General features: G+C 39.5%; 1 protein-coding gene across 1 annotated transcript; it reads right to left on the bottom strand.

Moving 5' to 3' along the window:
* Positions 1–1,873: 1,873 nt before the first annotated feature.
* LOC148077541 (heparan sulfate glucosamine 3-O-sulfotransferase 2-like) lies at positions 1,874–9,253 on the bottom strand. Its single transcript, XM_087794204.1, has 2 exons — positions 8,607–9,253; positions 1,874–2,731 (listed from the first exon to the last, which is right to left on the bottom strand). The coding sequence occupies exons 1-2, from the start codon at positions 9,065–9,067 to the stop codon at positions 2,113–2,115; spliced, it is 1,080 nt and encodes a 359-aa protein (XP_087650330.1). The 5' UTR covers positions 9,068–9,253; the 3' UTR covers positions 1,874–2,112.
* Positions 9,254–16,513: the final 7,260 nt, after the last annotated feature.

The following is a 16,513-nucleotide window of genomic DNA, read 5'->3' as shown; positions in this document are numbered from 1 at the left end:
ATCAACTTTAAAATTCTGGTTCTTACTTTCAGAGCTATTCATGGTCAGGCTCCTCCTTACATCACTGATCTGATCCAGCCTTACACCCCAGCTCGGGCTCTGAGGTCTGTGGATCAGAATCTACTGATGGTTCCACGCACACGGCTCAGGACCAGAGGAGAGAAATCTTTTCAGGCTGTTGCTCCTAAGCTTTGGAACGATCTTCCTCTCTCTCTGCGCTTGATGGAGTCTACTGACTCCTTTAAGAAACATCTTAAGACGTTTCTATTTGTTCAGGCTTTTCCTTGAATTTCTCAAACTCCTGTGTTGTTCTCAGTATTATCTTGATCTTTAAAGTATGTACTTTTTTGTGTATTGTTTTGATTGTTTAAGCGCTTTGTGACCCTGGTCTCGAAAAGCGCTATATAAATAAATATTAGTTACTTACTTACTTACTTCTTTTGGTTCGGTTCTGGCATTTATTAAAGACTTGTTTTGCTCTTTTCATGTATGATTGTATATGTTTGTGTTCTTCTGGAACACGTGGGCGTGAATCACAACATTAAACCCACACAGATTGACCTTCTCTGAACATACTTGGACGTCAATCATCAACCGAGACATTTAATTTATTATTTATTATTATTTTCTCGATTTATGTCAATACATTACATTTCAGGAAAAATAAAGCAAGACTTCTTAAATTCATATTTTCACAAAGAGTGACACAAGAAGGACATTTATGGCGCCATCGCATGACGAACTCAACCTGTGAGTATTGAGGCTATTTTATAAATATTATTTCTATCTTTTCAACATATAACTGCATTTGTTGTCCTCATAGCTGATGTTACGATCTTAGCGGAAAACAAGGAAATCGTCCAGTTTCTTTGCATACTTCATTCTTCAGTCTTTAGTATTTCTATCACAAAAAAACGGATTCAAACTTTTCCCCGCGATCATGAGCCATCCGGCCCTTGAATGCATTTGATACCTGCCACAGCGAGGAGTTTCCTCCTTTGTCTTTGAAAAGCGATTGAAATTCCTTTCGCCTACACCCACACATCTGCTCGGCAGAACCCCGGCTCACCACAAACCTCTGCGAATACAATTAACCTCAGAGGATTTTATTCTAAATTCCGCCACTGAGTAAATATATATAAAGAGACATTTCTTTGATGTTAAACATTATTTAATAATATTATTTTAAGTTATTATTGCTATCAATGACGTAGCTATTCAACCGAAAACCTGAAAAAAGTTAATCATAATTGAAGTAAAATAACTTACAGTATGATATCGTAACACTAGACAAGCGTTGCCTACAGTTCAGTTTATTACAGCAGCTTCAATAGCTGTATCAGGGGATATTGCATTGCATCATTTTAGAGGCGTTTATAATAGGATTTTGGTCATCACAGTGCATTAAAAAAGGCTCAATATTCAGCTGTGTCTGTGTGAATTTACAGTTCTAAATTGGGAACGTGGGTGAAAAACAGCCTTGATTAAATTTGAGGAAAAACGACAAATAGAAAATGTTTTCTCTTGCACGATGAAACGCGCTGAAAGTTTCATGCTGGTAAGAATGTCAGAGAAGCGTTTTTCAGACCCGCATAGAAACTGATGAGACCCACAGAAAATAATATTAGGGTGGCTCAGACCTGCGTTATGGCTTTACATTTCAGATTTAGCATGACAGCATCGAAGCTTAATTCCACTCTCCCTGAAGACTCCACTGACATTTTTCCAAGGTCTTGCTTTCAAACTCTGCCATGATTAGTGAAGCAGGTTTAAGAAGGAACTAATCCTATTTCCTGGAGTTTCCTCCTCTTTATGAAGTGGTCAGCAAGTTGGGAACAGCAGTGGCAAAAAAAAAAAAAACCCCTCTAAAGGGAAATGATTGCATATTATGGGAGCAGATCATGTGCCTGTGCTGGCTGTTAACACATCTTTACAAGTGTGTAAGCGCTGTCATCCAGAGTTCATTAGTCATATTGGAGAATAATAAAAGGTTTGCTGCATCTCTCGGAAATTCTCCGGAGACAGCTGAGAGCAATATCTGACTACGGTGATAAATGACCTACGGTAGAGCATAAATCATTATTATTTGCTTTAAATAAAAAAACATCTCTTCTACTCCCACTTGAAATCATGACCCACCATTTCATAAAACTTGACATTATAAGGTCTATAGAAGTCCCGGAGCTGCTCGATGGCGTCCCTGTCGATCATCACGTGGGTCCGGCCCTTGGACTTGCCCAGGCAGCGGGGCGAGCCGCTCCTCTCCGGCTTCTTCAGACAAGGAAAGCCTTTGGTGCGGTTGAAGTAGAAATGCTTGTCCGTGACGATGCGCTTCAAGCCGAGGAAGTCCTGCACCCGCGCCAACTCCCCGGCCGGATCCGTGATCAGCCGCTCCCCACTGACGAAGTGGATTTGAGTCAAAGGGAAGTACTGGAGCCAGTTTTCAAGGTGCAGGGCGTACAGGCCGATCCGAATGGCGTTCCAAGACGTGTCCACGACGCCCAGAGTCTGGTTTCTGAAGGCCAGGTCCTGGAAACTGGGCAGCTCCGGGGTCTTGGTCAAAGTCTGGGTGTAGTCCGATATTGCTCTGGTGACCGGGTCGCGTACCACCACGATCAGCTTGGTATCTTGAGACATGGCTGAGATTCTGCGCGGCGTCTCTTTAGTGACAAAGTAGCTCGGAGTCTTCTCCATGGTGATTTGGCTTTCCAGGGTCCGCGGCATCAAACCCCTTGATTAAAAACAAGAAAACACAAATTTCAATCAGAATCAAAATGGACGAAATGTTCCTCCATTTAAATCCCAATCAGGGTTTTCGCTTCCTTCATTTTCATAAATACCTGAATTTAAAACAGTCGTTCTCTCGAGCTTTATTAACAGGGCCATTGATTCAAACATATTTCCAGGCATGATTTAGAGGGAGCTTCAGAACCAGGAGCTCCAGTTTTGGTCATGAACCCGGTCCCCGGATGGAACTGATAATAGGGCCAGTGAGGCGAAGTCGTCGCGCTCTGTTGTCGCTGGAGACTTGTCTGGCCGACAGCTCTCCTGTGCATCACGTCCAGAGTAATAAATCACCCGGAGCGCACACCAAACACATATAGACTCGCAACTTCGTTGACTTACTTCCAGCTCTGTCAAGTAGGACATCCTTAAGAAGAAAACACGATCGGACCGACTTCGGAGGAAACATTCCAGGAATGAATGTAATGGGACGATGGGAGCGAGTGTAAGCGATGTTTTTGACTTATCTCCTTGCATCTGTCACGGCCTCATGAATGCTAACGATAACATAAATAAACAAAGACATAACAGTAGATTGGACTAATGCATTAAAAATGGCCGCCACCGGTTGAACAGCAAGAAAGGTTATAATTAGAAAGCGCATGGCGGAGCTGCTTGTTCAGGCATGGAGATGGTCGTCAACTACATAAAACTAATCTTCATATGCACTAAACATTTGAGTGTATGCAGTGAATATGCTAATGATTCAAAAGGGAAAATGCAAAGAAAATGTTGGATCTTCGAAATAATTATTTTCTTAAAGTGCAACTAATGTAAAAGCCCAACTCTCGTGACTCACTCACATGTTTAAAATGTTGAACTGTTCCTCTCCAAGATGCAGTAAGTCTCTCATCATGACCATGTTTTGAACTTATTATTTTATAAAGTTGAGAAACATCTGCAAGTTCAGCGAACGAGAGGTTACGAGAGCAGAGTCTGTAATCAGGCCCCGCTTTGTTTACACAACGAGTCCCTTGGAGGTGGAGACTTTTGGGATTGATGACACGCGATGACAAACCTTGATGTTTAACCAATCACGGCACAGTGGGTGTGGTTAAGGTAAACACGATTTCATCTCAGGCAATAGTGTAAATAATAGTTTTTTCAGTGGGCGGGGCTTAAGTACATTTTCTAATGTAAGTATTTCAATGAAAAGAGAGTTTTGTACAAACAGACACATGACATTGATGAGTACAATAGAGGCCCAACTACGAATTATTGATTTAAAAATGTTAATAATTCACTACAAGGTATACAGTGCTATGGTAGATAATGTAATGGATTACACATTTAATACACCAAAGAAGACTTTGTGTAAATGTATCCAGAGCTCTAAGATACACATATAGCACCTTGAAGACTCAAGCAACTGTCTTTATACATAAACAACATAAGTACGATAAATTAGGATGTCCTGCTATCCCTAAACATTGTCCTTTCTTCTTTACAAGCCTCTTTAAGGTGTCGTCGATAACTGTTGTTGAAAGTCAACTTTTTCTCAGAGTTTACTGGCACTGAATAAACTATTGGAGAGTGCGGCACTAAAAAAAAACAAAAAACTACTTCTTGTATTCCAAACATGACTTAACCTTGGAGTAGTAATTACTTCGGCCGAGATTGAAAAATAAAAAAAAACGTCGACTCTTATGTTTCACAAAATACGTTGAGAGGAGGAAAAACACCTTTTGGTTTCTCAGCCCGACTCTGTGGGTTGGTATTTCATTTAATCTCTCGTCTTGTGGCCTTGGGCACGTCTGAACTCACAAATCAAACAGTTTGTTTATGTGGAACTACTTTTTTAAGTGTTCACGGGGAAGAAGTTAGTCATGCACATCAGTACCTTGATCATCCATTATATCCATCTATTATATTCATCTTCTCTCCTCTACATGTGTTCAAACCATCTGAATCAACTTGAACGTCTCCACTTTTCCCCTCTGATATAATCATGTCCGACCTTGTCATTTACAATGAATACTTCATCATCTTCATCTCTGATTATTCAACTATATTTCCTAGGTGTGACCCAAATCGCGCACTTAATATTTTCAGTACTCAAGTGCGTTCACACTGAGCAGTGTGCAAAAAAGTATTGTGCCATGCACACTCAATTGGCGCACTTAAACGGGCAGAAAATTGAGTCGATGGACACTCTCCACCCTCTAGGGCCGCCATCTTAGTGACGTAGATGCCGCTACGTCTAGAGCTATGTCATATACGTCACTACTTTTCAAATGGCGGCGGCGAACGATGGAACAACAACACAAATGACTTGTTTCGATTTGCGAAAATCGCTGGCAATTGTTTTCGATAGGGTTCCAACGGCTGGTTGCAATCAGTGTTAAAAGGTAGTAGTACTACCCTGTACTCCGCAAGTAAGTGCTCTTTCTTACTGTCTTACAGTCTTACTTAATTTAAGACACAGCACCTTTATGTGTCAGGGTTATAATACTGTGCTGGTTCTTCTCTCAGTGCACTTCTTTACAGAAGAAGTGCACTTACTTGCGCAGTGCTCGAATCCCTACAGGGTAGTACTGTCTCAAATCAAACACTGCCAATACGCACTTACAGTAAATGACTCGACAGCTTCTTCTTCTACTACTTTTTAACAATGACATCCGTTGGAACACTATCAATGATACCTGAAAGTGCTTTTTGCCAATTGAAACCAATTTTTAAGTTGTGTTTCAGTTATCACTCTTGTTGTGGTGTTTTGTGGTCAAGTTAGTGTTTTCTCCAGAGATTTAAGCTGGTATCTGCTCTGTCGTCAGTGACATAGCTTCTGTTTACCGTCTTCTACGTCACTAAGATGGCGGCCGTTAAGGGTGGAAAGTGTCCATTGATCTATACTCAATTTTCTGGCCATTTGAGTGCACTATATTTTCACACACTGATCATCGGGACACACTTGTGTACTCCAAATATTAAGTATAAGTGCGATCTTGTACACACCCATGGTCTCCATTTAATCTACCTTGCCTGCACTTTCCTCTTCGCTTCCCTTGACGTCATTCTTTTGACCCTTATTACAAATTACTTTATCATCAGCAAACATTATCGTCCTTGTAGATTTATTCAGAGAAGCACAAATACATACCAGGAAAAAGTAGCTTTGTTCTTTAAAATCAAAACTTAATGGTTGACAAACATCTTTAACGTGAAAGTTCAAACCAGGAGATAGAATAAAGAGTCTTTTGGGATAATTAGTCAGTCATTAAAAACCATGTTTGATTTGAATTTGACCATCGTCTCTTATATGTACATAACTCTGTTCTGGGTCCAATTGTTACTCCGACTTTGTTCTGCTGTGATTTAGAAGTCTGAGCTCATTGTTCTGCTTATTATTTGATACACAACATTCGGCCTTTACCAGTGTATGTGTGTGTGTGTGAAGCTTCCCCACCACGGTTGAACGCCTTCACTGATGTCTGACCTTTACGCCCACGATAATGACAGGTGACAATCAAAGCAGGTTAATAAGCAGTTGTTCACATCACCACTTCTTCTGCCAACTTTGGAGCCAATTAGCGAAGAAGCTTTCCTGTGGTATTTGTTTAAAAGTGCTGCTGATACACATCCAACACGCGGCAAACTGACAGACAATCATTAACGTGAAATGTAGACGAGTGTGTTGGGGAAATTAAACGGGCTTTTTAACAATTAAGGAGATTAAAGTGTCACGGAGGGACTTTGCGTGAATGTACGACTAAAATTTGACTCCCGTAGATGAATGGTGATGGAGCAACACGGCTCGCTGTTTCAAGCTGGACGTTTGATGGATTTCCTTTTTAAGGATTTACATCACAAATGTCGTCGATCTTCAAACACCTGCCAATATGGTTGTTAATTCTATATTTACTGACGCAGATTTTTGCTTCTTGTCTTCAAAAATTGTGTGTCCAGATGATGGGACTCATCCAGTCGTATAATTGGACAATACTCCATACTGAAAATTCCTTCACTTAAAATTGAAACTTCAGTTTTCTACTGAAAGTCTTTTAACACTTAAACACCGTGGCTGGAACAAGATGAAATGATGACATTAGTAAGAGTTGCTTGTGTTGCGATCTTATTGATGCTTCACTAAAATTTAGAGCAAGACCTTAAAAGCAAAGTTTTCACACTCAATTCAACAATGGGTGTAAATTTCAATCTTGTTTTCCTCCAGTATCTGTTTTCATTTCCTCAATCACAGTGAGTACCTCATATCAACAAAGGTATTAACAATGACGTATAAATTCCAAAAGAGCATTCTTGGCTTTGTAGGTTAATTGTATGTAGATTAAATTACAGATACAAATGAACATCAGATTAGATTAGATTAGATTGACTTTATCAATCCCTATGGAGGTCTCCTTCGGGAAATTAGGTTCCAGTTCACAGCACTCATGATTAAAACAATAACAAGAACAAAGTGCAAAACAAATCATAAAAAGTATAAAGAACATAGATAAAAAAATAAAAGAACATAGGACAAAGGGAATAACCCAAAGAAAAGGATACACAATCAAAAGGATACAAAGATTAACATGGTATAAAATACATTATACTTTCACTTTGCTGCCCCCAAACTCAGAATTACACAATCTAATAGCACGAGGAATGCATGAGTCCCTGAGTATATTAGTGTTGCATCTGGGGAGGAGCATTTGTGCTCCATCTGCTTCTCTGTTCACTGATGACAGTGGTCAGAGGATGACTGAACATACAGTACATTTACAATTCTGGTATGTTTAAACACAAGTTAGCGTGTCTTGGCCGTATATATTTGTGCATCTATTTATCCAAGTTATCAAATAAGGCAGGAATGCTCTAGGACTCCAATTTTCTTCATACATTTTTAAAGGTAGGTGCAAACACTGTGTATATTTGTGCACAATAGTGATCCGTAGTGATTTAGTGATACACTCTCCAAACTCCAAATGGATTTCTTTTCATCAATAATACCTCTTTTTTTTTTTTTTACATTGACACAAACTGAATCAACTCTCTCTCTCAAGTATACCGTTGTGACTGTTGCCTTCATTTCTGTCATTAAAGCAGTTTTGTTATTGTGATATTGACTTTAGTTGTGCTTCATTTTGGATTCATTACACATGTTGTTGTGCATGTAACTCTCAGAGTTACCATGTTGCAGACAATGAGACACACAGATTCTAATTTAATAAGTGTGTCTTGACCATGTTGCACCTCTTGTCCGTGCCATCTTTGTAAATCACCCCCAAACCGTGGTTAAGCCCCCATGCAGAAATCTTAGATGGCATCTAAGACCTAAAAGATTTCTTACAGCGATATTTATAAAGTTAACTTTAAAAAACACATTCTTCCAAAGCTCGGGCTCAGACCGGGATAAAAACCCACACATCATTATGACCACCTGCTTAATATTGACAATGTATCGGTGTGAGCCGCTTCTCCTCGAGGCGGTTCTCTGTCTTGAGGTGTCAGTGGTTGCTTTAAGTGGAGGAGGAAACTAGAGCACTAGTGATGGATGAGCAAACCTCTGGACCGGATGCAAAAAAAGAAATCCAGTTATTCAAGAATGAATGTGTGTTTCAGTTTGTTGTACGGAAATTTGACTGATGGTAACATGGACACATCTGAGATGATCTTATCACAAAGAGGATTATCTCTAGATTTATCAAATACTTTGTGTTTTGACAACATCAAAACCTCATTTGCTTTTCAAATTTGTTGTGACAATTTGTTTCACAATTTTATTTTATTTGATATGGGTGAGGAAAACTAAGACTACTTAAAGTATTTCCTTAAGAATCAATTTGATATTTACTGAAATAATTTAAAAATGTTGACAGACTTACCTGTACCAGTCCAAGCCTTTGTTATAGTTCCTGTCGAAGAAGTGAGTCTCGGTCCCAGCAGCCCTCACGTCAGGGTGGATCCTGATGAACTCCAGAACTGCTCTGGTTCCTCCTTTCTTGACGCCAACTATGATGGCACTGGGTAACTTTTTATTACCGAACTTGAAACTACCCCCGGATGACGAGTCGTTCCTGACCACCAGGAGAGCATCTCTTTGGTCCGCTTTGGGCGCAGATATTTGCGCGCACGCCGCCGCTGCGTGCAGGCGCACGGCGCCTCCATCCTCCAGGACGCGCGGGCAACTCGGGGTGGTCTCGGCGAGCATCTTCATGAAGGGGTCCGCCGGAGAGAGGGCGCAGTAGCAGAGGTAGGACAGGAGGAGGGAGAGGAGGCAGACGGTGGTCTTGGTGAGCCGGTGCGAGTGCGGAGAGAGTCGCTGGAGGAGGAGCGCGCATGCCATCTCTCCGCGTCAGGCAACAGTTCATGGTTCCCCCGCTGGAGCGCGTTCAGTTTCTGATGGTTAAAGAGATGGAAAAACTTGAGCACTTTTCGATCGCGCGTCCCGACAGACGCTCCGTCGCTCGGTCGTCCTCGTGGATCCATCCTCCTCCTCCCGCTCCTCCGCTGCTGCCGCCGCGCGCCGACTTTGGAGCGGACGTCCAGGACGCGTCCATGTTGCTGTTGGATCTGCTAACTTGTGCTTCGCTGTCACATGAGGAACACGTCCAACTCTTCTGGCTCCCAGTGACGTCACCGTCAGCAGGTGGACCCGCTCGCCCCTCCGGTCCACTGTCAGGGTTTCCAAGTGAGTTATACACAAGAGGCAAGGGTTTAAATAGTGGAAGAAATACTTAATATAAAGTAAGAAACTAACCAGAATAATAATATGCCGAACTTAAGTCTCAGGGGCCAAATCTAGTCTGCCAAGTTTGTTGATGTGGCCCATCAGACCATGTTTTAAATAATATTTTGTATTGTTTATTATTTATAAATACATGATTATTAAATTATGTTCATATTTATTATTCTATAATATCACGAGGCTAAGTCACAGAAAATTAAGGAAAAAAACCCTTCATAAAAAACAAAAATTGTTGTGCTTTAAGGGGTGAAAACTAGTGGGGGGCTGAAGAAGCTTCATGAAGCAGTGTCATGTTGTTTAGAGGTCAGTAGGTGGCGCCATCAGTTTAAAAAATGACTTGTGCTGTAAGTAAGTAAGTAATTCTTATTTGTATAGTGCTTTTCTAGACCAGGGTCACAACGCGCTTAAACCATCAAAACAATATTCAATAAAGTATATATTTTAAAGTTCAAGATAAAACTGATAACACAACAGGAGTTCCAGAAAATCAAGGAAAAGCCTGAATAAATAGAAACGTCTTAAGATGTTTCTTAAAGGAGTCAGCTGTGTCTCAAATCGCATACTAGCGTATTCAAATTTAATATTTTTTGTGCGTTAGCGCGTCTCAATTCTTAGTATGCGAAATTTAGTGCACTATGCACACTAAATTGGCGTACTAACACGCCCACAAAACTGAGTATGGTTCGATGGACACTAACCACCCTAAACAGCCGCCATCTTAGTGACGTTTTAAACGGAAGTTACGTCATATATAAATGCATATATATGCATATACTTACAGGTGCATTTTCAGCAGCAGTAGAAGGATAAACACGTCTTCACTGCTGATACCAGCTTAAATATCTCGCGAATATTTCGATTCTCATATTTTTTCCTTATTTCTTTTTCCAAACTTGCAAAACGTGCTGCCAGCAGGAGTCGGCGATAGCGTTCAAACAGCTGGTTGAAACATCGTTAAATAGAAGTAGAAGAAGAAGCTATCATGTGATTTCCTGTTAGTGCGTAGCAGCAGAGTTTGATTTGAGACATACTATCTGTGGAGAATTTGCGTACGAGTTAGTATGTACACTACACTGATGCATACTAACTTCTAGTATACTAAGAGTAGTATGCGATTTGAGACACAGCATAGATGTATCATTAGTACAGTCGTTCAAAAATAGTGCGTAGACCGCCATCTAGTGGACTCTGAAAATAATGACACTGCTTCATGAAGCTTCATCAGAGCATCACTAGTGAAAACCAAGTTCAACGCCAATAAAAAGCTAAAACAATTGTGAATCTGGGTCACACTAAAAACCAAGTGGATATAAAAAATGTCATGACGTTAAACCAGCCACTCATTTTATGCTGGAAATAGACAGTCAATAATTCAAATAAGGAGATTGATATTCCCGTCAAGATCCTAATATGGAGTTAATATCTTTGTGCAGAAGCATAAATAATGTACAATAACGGCTGGCTGGTTTACATTGTGAGTTCATTGTGAGTATAAATATATATAATTTATAATAAAAACACTTCTCCATAAATAATAATTATGTCTGAAAACACTTGGAATATATGGAAGAAATAGCTATTATAGAAATCCTAGAGAAATGTAATGACCTTTTTATCATTGATTATTTAATGTGTTATAAGATATATTTGTGATATAAGTGTGATTTTCTTCTTGGGTTATAAGTTAAAAATGTCACTCAAGCAAAAGTGAACATAGAGTTCAATCTTATGTTCTCGTTCTGACTCACTCACCAAGTGTAAGTGCCAAAGTTGTCGAGATAGCAACACGTCCATACGTTTTCAGGCCACGGGCTCCATGAACACCAGCTGCACTATAGAACGAATCAGGGATGAAAAATAAAGCTGGCTTCTGCCTCACAGAACATCGCTTTCCGTGTGTTCAGAAGGTGGGAAAAAGCATTTGAGTTGGTCCTGCTAGTATATAAAACCCACAGTAGCACTGGAACAAGCACATGTTGACAAGAGATTGTTCGATTATGAAGTCAGTTGGCAAGTATAGAGAAGGTAAGAATGAAGAAGAAATGCAAGTCATTCCTGTGGAATGTTCGTGTTCTCTCAGGGTTCATGTTGCTCTCTCTTTCATTAATGCTTAAAAACATGTGTTGGGTGCAAATGTGACGAGTCCATGATGAATTAAACAGCAGCTAGATGGTCGCCTGTGAACTGGGACTAAAACGTTCTATGACTATTCCATGATATCGCTTTAATTATCGTAGTGTTACATTTTATATTAGCACTTGAGTGTTACTTAGCTGCTCGACATCAAAGAGCAATGCATGTAAAACTCATCTCTCCTGACTCACTCACATGTTTCAAATGTTAGAGTCTTTCACTCCAAAGATGCAGTAAGTCTCTCATCATGATGATTTTTTCAAGTAAGTACTTTATAAAGTTCTCCCCCGTCTGAAATCCCAGCGAACAAGAGGTTATGAGAGTGAGGTCTAATACGTACGCAAGAATTTTCTTCAGTCCTCCTTTCACGCCCGCTTTGTTTAAACAACGAGTCCCTGGGAGGTAGAGACTTCTTGGATCGCAGTGACAAACTTTGACCAATCAAAACAGAGTAGTTGTGGTTATGGTCAACAAGATTTAATCTCCAGAAAAACAAAGCATTTTTAATTGAACTGCCTTAAGCTCATTTTCTAATGTCAATATTAAAATAGAGTTTGGTACAAACTGACACAAACTGATGATACAATAGAGTCCAAGATCCACTTAAGACACACTTGAATCAACACATTAGTTGCACCTTAAAGAAAGATAACGAGGTTGTCGGAGGCGGACGACCCGCCTCAAGGCCACGAGTCGGGTGATGGATCAGAGCAAGTCCGGACTCAAGAGTCAGCATCTACTAACCACCAATCTTGTCCTTGTTTGAGGAGAGAAAACTTCTTCCGCGGCAGGAGCCAGTGTTTCGGAGGGGGAGCGAGCGGCGAGGCAGGTCATCCGTCCTGGTTGTCTGATGACTGATACAGATGCCGACAAGCCAGAAGGTGGGAACAGAGCAGGATAAAAACTCCCCGGACTGCATAGACACACGGGGAGGAGTCGGGGTGTCATCGTGGTGCTCCCGAGGGTGTCTGCACCCAATCTCAGAGGCCTCTGATTAAAGAATGATTTATAGCGGCTGGTTGGAGGGTCCCGCTCAGCAATCTGTCTCGTGAATGAGATTTTTCCTGCGGAAGAGGGCGGGTAAATCAAACCTGGAGGCGAGAAGCCTGCCCAGCTCAGCGATAGGAGTGTGTGATTAAAATGTTATAATCACCGCCGCTGAGCGCCGGAGCTTGTTCTTTCACTCCTTGTTTTTTCCATCAGCGGCACTGATGCCCCAAAATTATTTCACAGTTTAACTTGATTCTAGTTGCAGATCTTGCAGTGGATGAGGCCTGATTGGACTTCATTCTGATGCAGGATTCCAGAGAACAAGTGTGTTTGTTTTAATAAAGGTTTTGCATTTTCACAAACACAGCAAGAAGGTTCAAAGTTCCTTTCCAGCTGAAGTTTGTATTTTCTCCCCTGTATTCATGGGTTTACGCCGGGGACTCCGATTTCCTCCCAAAATCCAAAAACATACAGATGTCGGTTGGGTCCTCCAAAGTTCACAAGTGCCAGTGTGTGTGTGAGTGGTTGTTTGTTCTTGTGTGCCCTGTGACAGGCTGGTGACATGTTCAGGGTGTCCTCCGCCTCTCACCCTAAGTAGCTGGGATAGGCAGCCCTTGTTAACCCGAATAGGCAAAAAGTGGTAGAAAATGAATGAAAAAAATAATCATAAAAACATATTTTATATTTGAAGGACATGTGACATGAAGAAGAAACTTTCAAAAAGATATAAAACATGACATTTCAGTTCAGGAACACATACACATAGGAGATAGTGCTTGTGTCATAAAACGTATATTGATCACTACGATTTGGAAAAAGGTATGTAGTCCTATAACTATATAAAGGGAGTTTGTTCTTTTCTTTTTTTTTTCAGCATCTTGAAGTCATTATTATTATTATTTATATTATTATTGTTATTGTTATTATTATAATTATTATTTTTATTATTTTTATGATTCACTACTGTTTAGAATAGTAGTTAGAATACTGTTTAGAATAAATATCTATGGCAGAAACTGTGAGGAACATTTGATCACCTACTTTAGGCAGGCAATAGTTTTTATAATCCATACATTATTTTGAGGAAATATATACTAATATAAAATACATTACTACAAACATGTTAAACAGCAGTGGAAGATCAATTTAGTGCATCATAGAAAGGTGTTATCTATTGTAAAATGTTTCAGAGACGTCCAAGATGGAGGTGAAGATTGTTTTCTATTCGACACGTAAGCAAAACGTCCAAACATGAATAATGCATTTAATGTTTTTCATAGGGCTGTTTGAGTTTTGGTCAAAGAGGAACAAAGGCTAGAGAGATGATGACCGATCCATGATCTACACTGAAGGAGGGTTTGATTCTTGCCTCTTGACAGCGATGGTCTGCAGGACTTCACAACCCTGACAGACGACTTACTGTATCTTCCCCCCTCGGTCCTCACAATTACACCCACTCGCTCAACGATGCGCACATTCAGCGTGAGCCTCACCGCAGAGGTGTTCTCTGGCAGAATGTTAATGCTGTTCACAAGTATGTGGCAAAGTATTAGAGCCCGTCTTTAATAATGGATCATAAACCATTTTTTCGCTTTTGATATGACGAATTACCATTTATTATCAACCAAAATCCAATGTAATAGTTGGTTGGTTAAATATTTTGTTTTTCAAGAAAGTAGAGAATTGAATTGTGTAATAACCTGCAACTGCTGCCCCCTGCCGGCGATTAAAGGTTTGTCCCAATCATTTCTGGCCTTTAGACTAATATACTGTAAGTTGTTAGAATTAAGAATCGAAAAATCTGGCAGCTGAAAAAATAATAAAATACGATAGCCAGGCGCGCCAATAAAATTTAAAACAAAATTTAAAACAAAATTTAAAACAACATTTTAAACAATTTTAACAAATTAACTTTCTTGTGAAATAGTGATTTTTCAGGAAATAGTGATTATATTTCAAAGTTTATACATTTGTGTAAGAGTTGTAGAGAGTTGCAATTGTTTAAAAGTTTGTATATATGTTACAGAGTTTGTATTTTTTCAGCATTAGTCAATTATTTTCAGGGAATATAATTTCTTTTGTTTCAAAGTTTGGAAATCTGTTCCAGCGTTTGTCATTTTTTCAGAGTTTGTACATTAGTTTCATAGTTTGCTAAACAAGTTGCACAGTTTGTAATTCTGTTTCAAAGTTTGTAAATTATTTTCAGAAAATCATAATTTTGTTTCAATTTTTTTTCATCAGAATAAGAATCATAAACTTGCCTGACATATGTACACCTTTGTTTAGGACTGGTGTGTCTATATCCTTGTGTCATCAACAAACGTGTTTGAGGTATCCCTTGTGTTGCATCTGGGTCAAGATGAACGACCTCCACCACTGCATATGTATTTCTGGACGCCAGGGAGGTCGTCCATCTTGCGCTTGATGGAGTCTACTGACTCCTTTAAGAAACATCTTAAGACGTTTCTATTTGTTCAGGCTTTTCCTTGAATTTCTCGAACTCCTGTGTTGTTCTCGGTGTTGTCTTGATCTTTGAAGTATGTACTGTTTTGAGTATTGTTTTGATTGTTAAAGCGCTTTGTGACCCTGGTCTCGAAAAGCGCTATATAAATATATATTACTTACTTACTTACTTTGGGTCACCTTGACCCTGAGCTAGCACAAGGGTTAAAAGAGATTTTGTTTGTGTCTGCTGGTCTACTCTTCTGTCCGTGTCCATTGATAATGTTGTCTGTATTATAAGAAGAAACTCGACGCTGCATTTTTGCTCTGAAGCATCCGTTAGTTGTCTGACACTCGTTCCCACGAGGGCGTCTGGAATCAAACGCTGATCTTTATAATGGACTACTTTGTTCTGCTGACTCGTGTGATTCACACAAGGCTGTCTAGTGATCATCCTTCACGCAGAACTTGTTCCAGAGTTCCAGACTTTCTAGCGTGTTTCTGAAATGTGCCATCCAACCGCCCGTGCTCTGACAAGTAACCAGGAGGAACATCAGGCTTCTCTGAAGACTCTGAGGCAGCACTGTCAGTCATCTTTGAAGCGGCGTGTTTGACACGCAACAGCAGCGGAGAGTCTGTCAACTTCAGTGAAGCATCAGCATGTTCTTAAGGCCCCTTCTTAAAAAACACTCCAGCTTTAAAGTCTCAGCGTGTAATTTGATGAACACTTCCTCAATCCTCTGCTACTCTTTGAATGAGTTTGACACTGTTGGGAGAAAACTTGCTTTCTGAGTCAGACCAGCAGAGACAGAGACAACTTTATGATACAGATGTGTGTATTTCCATTCCATTATGTAATCTTTACTCCCCCAAATACTATGTAAATAACTTATATTGCTGTTATTCCATACTTTTATATGATTCTCATTAATCGTTTTTTTTAATTTAAGCTTGTGTAAATATAAGTATTTCCACATACGTTTTCAAAATGTTTCCGTGTTTAATTTATTTTTCAGAACCTTACATCTTTATCCGGGCATTTTACAATGGTACCCAAGTTGTATACGGGAATAAATAAGGACAATAAAAAATAAAATAGTTGATAAGTCGATTTTTATTTTTTTCAATAATGGCACTTCAATGATTCAGCAGCTTTCAAATATTTCAATAGGGTTTTTCAAATTTTTCATTTAATGCAGTTCTAGTATTCACCACAAGATGTCACTTTATGATTAACAGTATGCTACAACAACTGCTGTAAAATGAATCAACTTTTGTAACTTAAAAAAAAAAGATAAAGGATGTATGAAATTGAACAAAAAGAAACTTACGTAATGGTACAATAATAATAATAATGATTATAATACGAATATTACTCATGACATTTATCATTGTTACTATAAGTTGTCTTACTAATAAAGATAACTAAAAATATATTGTGAAAATAAAACGAAATGTATCAATAATAAATATAAATAA

The sequence above is a fragment of the Callionymus lyra genome, chromosome 6 (assembly GCF_982586985.1).
Source record: "Callionymus lyra chromosome 6, fCalLyr1.hap1.1, whole genome shotgun sequence".
NCBI classification, from domain to species: Eukaryota; Metazoa; Chordata; class Actinopteri; order Syngnathiformes; family Callionymidae; genus Callionymus; species Callionymus lyra.
Note: the sequence above shows the minus strand (reverse complement) of the source record. Positions and strands in the feature narration are given on the sequence as shown.

Coding starts and splice junctions, on each gene's coding strand:
- LOC148077541 (XM_087794204.1), bottom strand. CDS start 9,067: ATGGCATGCGCGCTCCTCCTCCAGCGACTCTCTCCGCACTCGCACCGG. Junction 2,732..8,606: donor AAAGGCTTGGACTGGTACAG/GTAAGTCTGTCA, acceptor TTTTTAATCAAG/GGGTTTGATGCCGCGGACCC.